The 11,907-nt window shown below is 40.7% G+C and overlaps 2 protein-coding genes across 2 annotated transcripts; one reads left to right on the forward strand and one right to left on the reverse strand.

The window, feature by feature from the left end:
* The first annotated feature begins 278 nt into the window (after positions 1-278).
* Positions 279-1,875, forward strand: LOC146752479 (syncytin-2-like). The gene has a single exon (XM_085531883.1). The coding sequence runs from the start codon at positions 279-281 to the stop codon at positions 1,335-1,337; it is 1,059 nt and encodes a 352-aa protein (XP_085388009.1). The 3' UTR covers positions 1,338-1,875.
* Positions 1,876-2,039: 164 nt separating this feature from the next.
* LOC146752480 (nuclear pore complex protein Nup153-like) lies at positions 2,040-11,615 on the reverse strand. Its single transcript, XM_085531884.1, has 7 exons — positions 11,607-11,615; positions 6,826-7,156; positions 4,932-5,300; positions 3,354-3,617; positions 2,701-2,801; positions 2,189-2,300; positions 2,040-2,098 (listed from the first exon to the last, which is right to left on the reverse strand). The coding sequence occupies exons 1-7, from the start codon at positions 11,613-11,615 to the stop codon at positions 2,040-2,042; spliced, it is 1,245 nt and encodes a 414-aa protein (XP_085388010.1).
* Positions 11,616-11,907: the final 292 nt, after the last annotated feature.

Consider the following 11,907-nt stretch of genomic DNA (forward strand, 5'->3'; position numbering starts at 1 on the left):
TTAATTTTAGAGAACCAAGCAGTGGTACTGGAATCTGGTGTGTGGGTATGCTCCCCGGCTTCAACAATTCGTGCTGTCATAAATTCTCCATTGCGTACCCTCGGGACGGGTTTAAATTAGTTCATACACATTGGCAAGAGGTAAAATGGGGACCTATGTCCTGGCATGACACAAGTAGCCATACTCAGCAGATGAGACACCAAAGGTCTTTACAGCCACATGTCTCTTATGAATTAGGCCACTATCGTTATTGGACAGATAATTCTCATGTATCAATAATGCAATCGTTTGCCCAGAAACTAAATGTCAGTGATTGTTGGATTTGTTCAGCCTTACCTAGATCAGTAGCACATGGAGTAAATTTGATTGGTATCCCTATTCATGTTAATACTACTATTGGTCATATTTGGAATACAACAATATTAAGAAGTAATTTTACCACTCATGCTTTATCATTGGCTCATACACGATTGGAGAACAATACTTATATTCATTGTGTTGAAAATCGTGATTCTACTGGAACCTATTTGGGAAATTGGACTTTACGATGTGATAATCTCACTGCTATTAAAAACAGAAATCAATTGATTTTGAGTCTCCCAGGAGCCTATTGGCTGTGTGGAGAACATGCGTACAAAATTTTACCCAAAAAGTGGCGAGGAAGATGCACTTTAGGCCTAGTTGTACCCGATATGGAGACCATTCCCAGAGAAATAAATGGAACGTTATGGCATAGGTCTTTCTATGGACGTACTAAAAGAACTATTTTAAATCCTTTAATTGAACGACCAACAGGATTCCATGCATTTGTGCATTGGTTTATACCTGGTTTAGGTGTTAGTGAATTGGAAAAAGCAATACTGAATGTGTCAGGGGAGGTGGAGAAGTTAGCTAATGCAACGGCTTATGGCTTATTAACTATACAAGGCGAGCTTACAAACTTATCTAAAGTAGTTTTGCAAAATAGAATGGCACTAGATATGCTTTTAGCTTCGCAAGGGGGAGTGTGTACTGTATTGAATGCTAGTTGCTGTATGTATGTTGATCAAACTGGAGAATTATTAACTGATGTTGGGAAAATATGGGAAGTAAGTAAGACAATGCAAGAAATACAGAAGGATGATACTCGATGGGGTTTTTCTGAAACATGGCATTGGCTGACATCCTGGTTGCCAAATCTTTCTGCTATTGCTAAGAAAATTATCTTGATTATAATTGTTGTGATTGTTCTGATTGTTATTGTTTATGTACTAATACAATGCTGTATGCGAATGGGGTCTGCTTTAACTGTAAAGGCACCACCGCCACCTAAGATAGTTTTTGGTGGATATCAGTAGAATACTTGGGAAAGTAGCTATTAGAAAAGGGGGGACTGTTAGGAAAAATGGTAAATTTCTCAACCAATATGCTACTCAAGTATCCCCTGTATAGCCCTGAACCATGACCCATGTAGGGGTGTTAGAGTATTGTGAAGTTATGAAACAGCAGAGGTAGACAATAATAGTGCTGACATTGCTATTTAGTAGTTAATCAGTTAAAATGTATAGTTTAACCATAAGACAGACGGAATGGACTGGTCTAGCCCGGATGGCTCGGATGAAAGAAGATAATGAATTTCTGGACAAGTTCAAAAGAAGAGTAACACGTGAAGCATGAAGCCTGGGCCTAGGATGAAACACGAGAAAGAAGGACTGAAGATGTATTGATTAATCACGAGAAATGAATAACATAAATGATGTAATGTTTACCTAATCATATAAATATAGGACGTTTGTAAAGCTTAAGGGTCATTCACTAGGAGTGACCCAAGCTCTGTATGCATGTTTCACCTGAGCACTGAGCTTGTTAATAAAATCAACCCTGGAGTACCCACGAGTTCGAGTCTCGACCTGGTTCCTTTCTGCAACACTTTAGGCAGATCTGACTTCAGCTAACCCAGCACGAGGTACGATCCCAACAACTGAACAATGCAGGGCAGCAGCTGCTTTGAAAGTTGCTTTACCAATCTGCCGATTACTTTTTACGTCTAATTGCAGTCTTTATCTTCTGACCGGGAACTGAAGATCCGGAGGCAGAGAAAATATTTTTTCCATTAGTCCTATGAATAGAAACCGGTAGCACAGAGTTAGGACAACGCAGAGTTAGCGCAACGACACATCATCAGTAGGGTAAAACTAACCTGTCTCACGACGGTCTAAACCCAGCTGACGTTCCCTACTGTTAGCTGACAGTTCAGTAGCAGCACTGAGCAGATATTCCAGAACAACTGTTTTATCATCTGGCTGCTCACTACTCAGCAGCTGGCAACAGACAACGTATGATGAATGGGAAGAGAGTTCCAGAAACCAAAAGCAATGAAATCTCTCTCATTCAGCAGGTAAGCAGCAGCGTAACAGCTCAATTCAGATCTTATTTTTCAAGAACACTTCTCATGGCTGCATGATATTTCTGAGAGCTGTGCTGCTATAAAGCCATCGTTGCCTACTTAGCCAGTCACACTAACAGAGCGAGGAGAGATGCTGTCCTTAGACATAAATTCCGAAGTACATCTGAGCACCTCGCAATTTAACATCAGTAGAGGCTGCCTGCGCTCCACAGATAGTACCAAAAGCTCAAGTGAAAATCTGATTTGGTCTCTTACCCCACTGTAAACGTTGCAGGTTGGCTGAATGAAAATCCTGAAGAGCCGGAAGGTAGTACCGATGCTGCCGGTGCAGGAGGATTTGCACCAAAAGTAAATACTTCTGGGTTACTCGTGAAGTTGAAATTAGAAGTACTACTCCCAAACTGGAATACGGGACCTGAGAAAGACGGGGTAGAAGGAGAAGGGAATAAGAAAGTTGAAATTTGAGTTTGTTCTTTCCAGGAAAGTCCTCCCCTCCTTCCTCCCACCACCTCTAACATACATTGCTTAGACCTTGCTCAAGGCGGCACAGCTTGGGGTGGGAGGGAGGTTTACCAGAAATGCTAAGTTACAACAGGAACAACACCTAGACAACGTCATTTGTTTCAGTAGAGCATCATAAAGAGATTTTTAGACTGCTGGCAAATTGCTAAGGAACTGTCTGCTGCTACCTGTACTGCCATTAGTCTATGGCTGCATGCACCACAATATACAACAATGTACAACCTATTGGTGAAGGTAGTGTACCTCTCCGGCAGTAAGGAATCAGATGCAAAATACTTAACCCTGTGTCTACTCCCTCTATGGAGGGCAATTCTTACAGTAGAGTATGTACAAAAGGCAGAAGTAATTTCATTCACTAAACTTCAGCTGCACTTCATGGAAACCAACTCACTGACTAACCAAGCTCTCTTTGAGACCTGAAACGAAAAGGATGGTCAACACTCACCAGCACTGGAGGCGCCAGAGCCAAAACCTGGCTGTTGGCTCAATTGCTGTCCAAACACAGTACTGCTTGTCACAGAGCCGAAGGCAGGAGGCGCAGGCTGAGAGCCAGATGAAAACAGTGATGTCGACAAAGATCCAAAGCTGGGAGCATTTGGCTGGCCAGGGCCCTGGCTCTGGCCAAATGCTGGTAGCTGACTGGCACCAAATGCTGGTCCAGCAGCAGGCGCTGAAGACCCAGACCCAAAGACAAATGTAGAGGATGACCCTAAAGGAAAAGAAGAGAAATTTCAGTATGTGCTGAGTTGTTTTGTTTGTTACAGAGCTTTATGTTTGAAGCCAAGTAGGTAAAACAACAAACAGCACCTCATTCATGATAGGAATCCTACCTTTTCTTGTAAGTTACATGAAAAACAGCATACTTAAAGGAGTCAGACAACGCACACCTCAAACACGGGTTGTCTAGACTCAAATTACTGTTAGCCATTCATGCTCTAGAAGCAGGCTCCCACAAAGAGCACAAGCTGATTTGTATTACTAAGACTTATTTATACCACGGGTAAAGAACACTCACTCACTTATTTGTATTATTTTAAGCGTTCAAAACACAGCTCCTGATCTATTAGAATGAGGAGAACGCCAATCTTTCCTCTCATAAGCAACTGCTCCCCTTCCTCATCCAAATGTTTACAATTATCAATTTCTGGAGACCACATCAGGCTTGCAGGGACCTAACTGAGCTACCAGAATAATTCTGTCTCTCCATATAATAGCAAACAAGCTCATTCAATTAGCTGCTTTGGTTCTGCATGGCCAGCAGAAATAATGAGAAAAAAATACAGGACTGAGCTGTGACTTCAAACATACACACTTCTGCTGAACAAAAAGAGACCTTCTAAATAGCGCTATTAATCTAAATGCAATTTAAGCAGACGTCACGCAACATAAAAATACCAACTGCTGCAATGTAACTTGGAATGGCTGATTGTTTTTCCAGGAAGGAAAACAGAAGTTAAGACGGACTAAAAGGCATTCCAGTACTTTTATGAAGATTTGAAGATTATGAAGACCAAGAAAATGAAGGACTGGCTATCGTGCTCATTAGAAGTCACGCTTCACAAAGCAGCAGCTGCATATATCAATACTGTGTTTGTAATATACACTTGTGAAGGGTGGATAGTACAAATCTTGATGTTATTTACAACGCTCGAAGAGTTTTAGGTATGGGAGAGAAAAATTCAAGTTAAAACTAACTTTTAACCTTCAGCACTGGATTGATACTGAGAAGAGGGAAATTCATTCTCACAATGACAAGTTCCTATGCAAATGAAAGCCAGTAAAGGATTATCCAATGCACAAAATATCACCACAGCCAGTTGATCCCTAAACTGTATTTCCCAGACTGCCTCAAAACTTGACCTGAGCCCCAAGCATTAGCACTGTTTATATATTGTTGGATGTAAATATTCACTACTTTTCTCAATTTCCATGCATTTTCCCTACCTGTTCTCCAGGAAACACTCTTTCCCTGCTCCACTTTTGTGATCTAAGAGCAAAAACAAAAGCACCTGCTTAAATGTACCTGTTGAACTCGATGTGGCCGTGGCTCCAAAGGTAAAGCCAGAACTTGCTGCATTGCTACTGTTGGCTCCTGAACCAAAGACAAATGGATTAACTGCTGCACCAGTGGTGGAAGATGTGGTGGTGGGTTTGTTTTCTTGAGAGAAGCCAAATGACTGAGATGCTGTAGATTCTGCAGAATTGCCAAAAGCGGTGCTGCTCACAGTGTTGCTGGCTTGCCCAAACACAAAGGGAGTGGGAACTGGTGCAGGGTTGGAGGAAGAAGTGACGCTGCCAAACAGGCTGCTGCTGTTGGCTGAAGTGGCAGGTACGGCTGCGCTGGAGGAACTAGAGCTCAAGAAGCTGAAGGATGGCTTTGCTGCTCCTTGATCTGAGAGGGAGAACAGAACATAAAACACTGCAAGACGGCAAACCAAGTGCAACAGAGAGACCCTGTTCCAGCCACTGTACAAGGAGAAATGCTGGACGATGTCTCAACTATTATCCAGCTACTGTGGATTACATAAAATCCAGGTTTAATACACTGAACGCTGCCATGTGCAATTAAAGGAATGGGAGAATTGTGAAGAATGATGACACCACCACAGTTCTAGGCTTTAGTAGTTACGGACACCAAGCACTGGCTATAACAACTGGAACCAGAATGAACCAGTACATCTCAGCTTTTCAAACAAAACTATTCTTCAGATGCTCTGAGAAGAACAACATGCATTACCTGCAACACTTCTGTAGTTTGCTAAATAACACAGCAAAAAAAAAAACCCCACAGTGGTACAGCTGCTTTTGTAGCCTCTCCTGAAATTACAGCCCTGTGCCTACAGCCCTAAAGCTGGCTAAGCCCATCATCCTGCAGCCTCACTCTTTTGGCTTAAGCTCACTGTAATTCAGTACTTTCAAGACCTGCTTTTGGGAGCCACGGAGAACAGCCCCCTGTTACAGAACTGTCACAAAGTACTGAGTGCAATTTTACATTTAAAGTTATCTTTTAAAGTATGCAGTTCTTCAGCTTTCCCTAAGCTTCTGCTCTCTCATTATTACACCTGACCCTGTTCTTGATTTCCCACTGCTGTTTTTCCAGAAGTTACGGACCCTTTTCATCTATGCCACTTTTAAGGGACTCTCTACTGTGCTGAAGAAGGCTCGTTAAAATCTCATTTTTACACAAGGTGTTTCATCAAATTTCCATGGTTAAATCAAACTCCAGAACTTCAACTCAATCATAAGAACCATAACCCCATGCGTTGCTTTTATTCTCTCTGTTCCTTCCCTTATAACTTCCAAAGTTAGTAGAAGTGAGTAATGAACGCTGTTCTGCAAACCATGGCTGATAAGTCATGAAATCAGAATCAGAATTCTTCCACATGGCAATTGTTACTAAAATCTTTCAGCCCGCTCTTTCAGAAGGTTAAAGATGCACAAAACTGTGTAGTACCTATTAAGCAATTTCCACACCTTCATGGCAGTAAATTGCAGCAGCACAGCTGCAAGAACACATGAATGAGACACCTCCTCACATCCCCTTTCACTATGAAAACCATCGCATGAGGCCTCTGTCACCACGCTAAAGACTGTACCACCAACTATGCTGCTAGCACAGAAACCATACAAACCATCCATGCTCATGTGGGATGCAATACAGGTTCTTTAATGTGTGACAATATGTATATATTTTTTGTCTAAACCTAGTCTTAAAACTCACTGAAATCAAAACAGGAATTCTACTAATTGTCTATACGTCAACAACTGGAACACAAATCACACTGCACAGAGTAATTAAGCTTTTTCTAAAGCTCCAGTACATGAACCCAGCAACTCCTACAGATTCTGTAACTTATGACTTCAGAGGTACCATCTGAGGGACTTAGACAACTGAAGACAAAAGATATTCTGCTTACCTGAAGTATTGGCTTGGGCCCCAAATGAAAAAGTTGGCTTTGCCTGCTCAGTTTCTTTCTCCGATGGTTTAACAAAGCTGAAGTTGAACATAGGTTTTGCTGTGCTTTCTTCTTTGGTACATTCAGGCTGCCCAACGGAAAAGACAGGTTGTGCCTTTGACTCTTCATTCTCAACTTTCTTCCCAAACAGTAACGGAGGAGCAGAACTGACAGAATCCTGTTTCTCTTCTGTCCTTCCCAAAACAAACTGCGAGGCAGGAGCCGACTCCACGTTACCAAAAGAGAAGCCTCTCTTTGCTGCAGGAGTTTCGTCCTTTTTCTCATCTGATTTCTTAAATGCAAAAGAAGCTGATGCAACTTCATTTTCTGCCACAGTTCCAAAACCAAACCAGACATTTGCAAGTCTAAGACTGACAATCAAAAAACTGCATTTTTCTCTCCAAACTGCAATACAACTCTGACTTACTCAACTCAGTATGAACTAACACCAGTTAATTTCATGAGCACCACAGAAGTTAACTTGCAAAAGAGCAGATACAGACTCATACAGGAAAGCATTTATAGCATACAACATAGATTCACCTTGTTCATCACTGATGTTGAAACAGTGCTTGGTGACGATGAGACAGTACTGCTAGTCAGAAAACTAAAGTTGAATGGTGCCAGAGATGCAGTACTGATGGGTAGGGATATTTTTGGGAGTACCGGTTCCTCCACTTCCTAGAGTTGTAAAGTAAAATTTTTCTCTTTTACAAAACATGCTACTTTCTCATCCTGCTCCGCTCTGATTCGCTACAACAGCGAATTTGGAACAAATATAACATTTAAAGTATTGTGTACTGAACCCACACAACAAAACACAAAATACCTACAAAGAAAACTACAGATGAAAGAACATTTACTCTGGTAAATCCAGCCTATACCACATGTAAGGATGCAAATCATATATCAGTACATCTTAAAAACAACAGCGTTTGTTCTTGCCTTTTAAGCTATTTGATAACCAAGACTGAATGAGTTAGGGTTTAAATGAGAACTGCCAATCTAATCACAGGCTGCACAGAAGCACCAAGATCTAAATAGAAATGAATGACTAAGCAGAGGGATAAATTGGTACTACAGACATTCAAGCGTATCCTACGACTTACAAGTGTTTCACTATTATGGTCTGAAAAGTTAATGGAACTTAGCTATTTTTATCTGCATCACTATTTTATTTGAATTACATAAACATACTCCATTGTTTATGATTTCTTTATATTGCATCAGCTAAAAGACCAACATAAAGACTGACACTAAAGATACAGTCATAGGCAGCTCAGATAACATCCAATCAGAAAAATAATCTTGAATATTTGTGGCTACAGTTTGATAAAATAGATCTTTTCCCCTTAAAACAGGAAAAAAAACCTTTCACTACAAGTTCAGTAAGTATCAGCAATCCTAAGTCATCATTAGCAGACATGCAGAACACCATTTTCTAATTCTCTTTTGGACTCCTGGCCCGTACAAGACTTAAACAGCAAAGAATAAATTCAATAAACTTTGTTTACATACTTGACACTTGTTTCAAGTATCGCTGCATTATAGAAACCATACAAACCTCCACCAAAACATTCCTACTCTTTGGATACCTTGAAAATTGTAATACCAGGCAGAGGAGAGACATGGTTAAGCAGATAAATCAGCATATTCTTTCATATAATTTAAACTATAGAAATGAAATTGCAGTGAAATTCATGGGTTCCATAGCAGTTGTTACAAGATTTCCTCTTCTTGTATGGTATTCATGGGAAAAAGAAAGAAAGAAAAAAAAATAAATAGTGTGTTATTAAAAGCAATGGGAGATTTAGTTGAGCAGTGAAAATATTTAGTTCAGCATCTTGTTATGCTACACACTATTTTTGAGTTCCCTCTAATCATTTCCTATGGTGGAACATGATGAAGAACTGGGCCCCCTACTTAACATATTTCCCATTGCTACCAAGGTAAAAGGTCACCAATACACAGGAATGTTCACCTAACAACATGAGTCATGCAAATATCATCCTTTACCTGAAGGCAAATTCCTGCCCCTTAATATTTAAATCCTATCTAGCTTTCACTGATTTCTAAACATCACATCCTTCAAATATTCAGAACACACTGAGGGACAAAAAGTCCCTCTCTTTTTTCCTTCCCCTGTCTAATAGGATTTTTCACTTATTTTACCAAAGCAAAATGTTGGCAGAGAAAAAAAAGTCAATTAAAACAAGTTCCCTCCTTTGGCAAAGATGTTCTCACTAAAGACAGAGCTGAAGACAGCCACTACTATATCTGACTTTAGAGACCTCAACTCTACTGAGACATCTTGTCTAGTACATGGTGCATTTAATGCATAATAGCAGTATATAATGCACTCAAGCTCACTAACCAAGGGACCATGTAAAATCCACTCTCCTCCACCCTTATCTAACAACTATTCAGTAAGGATAGAGTAATTCTTAAATCTGCATTCTCCTCCAACTTTGTCATGGCCGTAGTTGATGCCACTGTCTCCTTGGAATTCACAGCTCAAAAATTTCTCTTTAAGACTGGTGCCCTTTCTCTCTCTTCTGAAGAAATGAGACAAGTAGGTTTGATTATTTGTTTTTAAATCGCTGCCAAGTGGTACAACTTTTCAGATGACCTTCTTGGAACAGGACCAATATGGGAAATTGGTTCAGAGCCTTGTCAGGGTAGTCTGCTCTTAGACAGGTAAGGGAGAGCAACGAATGAGTTGAATTCCAAAGAAATATTCCATTTACCTATATTTGTCCCCAGAAGCTCTGTTCTTGTTCTGACACTGTTAGAAACAAACAATAATACAGCCACAGAAGCCTGCTGGCATAAACACATCAGATGGAGAGCAGAATCAAGCCCACTGAATCTTTTATTGCAGTCACTGAGATGATACAGCTACATGGCAGTGCTATAGCTATCAGCTGCAACAAAGCTACCTGGAACACAGTCATTTTTCATAAAACATTCTCTATCCAAACAGTGGAAGAAAATAGGAACAAAGAACCATTTCTTCCAGATCAGCAGAACTTCGCTTCTACCAGGTCTGAACCACAGTGCAAGTCTGCTTTCACAGACACAAAGGTTAGTCCACAAAATACTAGTCCAGTTTCTAAGGCAGAGACAAAGCTTGCAGTGGTGATAGAGTGTTTAACTTGGGTTTCCAGTATGGTAGCACCACAAAGGTCCAAAGGCTTTTGGCCCTGAAGACCTTTTACTCCATTTTGAGTATAACATACAGAAATCCTTCCTTTAGACTTAACACCAAAACTTTGGAGAGCTCCAAATAGTTCGGGGAATAACAAAACCCAGCAAAGAAAAGTCAGGCCAATTACAAGCATGCCTTGCTCACTGTAGATTCAACCAAGTGCTTGGATCAGATCAAGAAAAAGCAGAACGATACACTTTTCCCCGATACTTCTGTCTGCTCATTCCCTCTCTGCCCTGGAGCAGTCAATTACGCATTAAGAGAGCACAGCAAAGACACCACTCTCAGCTGTAACTGCTTTTGCAAGGCCACATCTTCTGTCTCAGAAATCCCAGGCCACAGTCTGCTAATTGCTAACAGGCTGAAGAGAGCTTTGCAACCCCTTAATGATAATAACCCTGACAAGCCAAAGAACAAGGCCGACAGTGAAAGGAAAGAGACCTAAGTGTCACTCGTTTCCTTGCAGAGGCATTGCCAAGGAGAAAGTGTTTAAGAATTTGCAAATGCAACTGAGCAGGACAGCTTGCAGAGGTGTTGGAGAGTGTTCACAGTCAGCCTAAGGCATGGTGGCAGCACCCAGGCAGGCATGGAGGACATGGGGACAGCACCACTGTGCTACGTGGGGCTCTTACACCTCATCCTGAGATTGCTCTAAGGGTCAGCACCACTCATTCCTGCCTTATCCCTGTTTCTGACCACATTTTGCTTTGGTTGTGATGGCTTTGGGATCCTTTGACTGACTTCCAATTGTTTTTCGGCCACTCCATATCTGACTTTTTGACTCCTCAGATGTTTGATTTTGGCTTGTATGTTCTGCAATGCCCTATTCCTACATCCACCCTCACTGTGCTTTCCTGTGTTTCTTTGAGTCCTAATCAGGAGGCTGTCTGAACTGATAAATGCCCCCCAAGGCATGGTCCCAGCTGCAGGAATACAGTTCTGCAACCTTTTACTTTTATGTTTCAGCTGCATCCTATTCTGTCTCAACTCAATTTATAAGCCAGTGTTCATGGAACACCGGTGGAATTTCTGAAGTGCATTTACATGTGATTGTTGGCTTGTACTTCAGGCAACAGAAGCAAATAAAAACTGAAATTCATTGCAATGACCTAGAGGTACAGGAAAGCAGACCTTGAGTCTTAATCACTTGAACACGCCATGAATGACTTAACAAATTAATATTAAAAACTGTAGGAAATACAAATCCTTCTCAAAATAATGTTCTAAACAGCAGAGAGTGGTAAAGAAGAGTATTTATGCTTCTGTTCTACACAATTAATATTATTTACTACTTCAAAAGAAAAATACTGACAAAGCTGGCTACAACATAAACATAATCTAAATTTGTTGTCAGCTAATAGAGGCCATGTGCGCCATCACCTGGATGTGAGAAAATGATCAATTTTCCTGTTACTTCTGACTACAATGTCTCAGCAAGATACAGAAAATAAGAAGTTTTCCTGCCTTGTCCTTCTCCTTCAGAGCATTTTCATTTAGTTCATATTCACATTGTTTAAAAACAGAGCAAACTCACGCTGGTCATGCTGGAACCACTTAACCACTCTAGTGTTTTACTGGAGCCTATTCTCCCTCTGCATTGGAGACTTCTGAGCTATAGGGAAGCTGGAAGAAGATTCAAAACACTGAACAAAAACAGATGGTTGAGAATGGTGTGCTAGAATAACTCCCAAACACAAACACATAGGAGAAAAGTCATGTTAGGTTTAAAAAGAGAGAATACTAACCAGGTCCCAGAAAAGTCTGAAAAGCTGTATTATGTTTTTAAGTATAAGAAACAATAATTCACCAAACTTTCCAGACATAATTTGATGATG

Source organism: Coturnix japonica, unplaced genomic scaffold (assembly GCF_054131305.1).
Source record: "Coturnix japonica strain WE unplaced genomic scaffold, WE-NBRP24 Scf045, whole genome shotgun sequence".
NCBI lineage: Eukaryota > Metazoa > Chordata > Aves > Galliformes > Phasianidae > Coturnix > Coturnix japonica.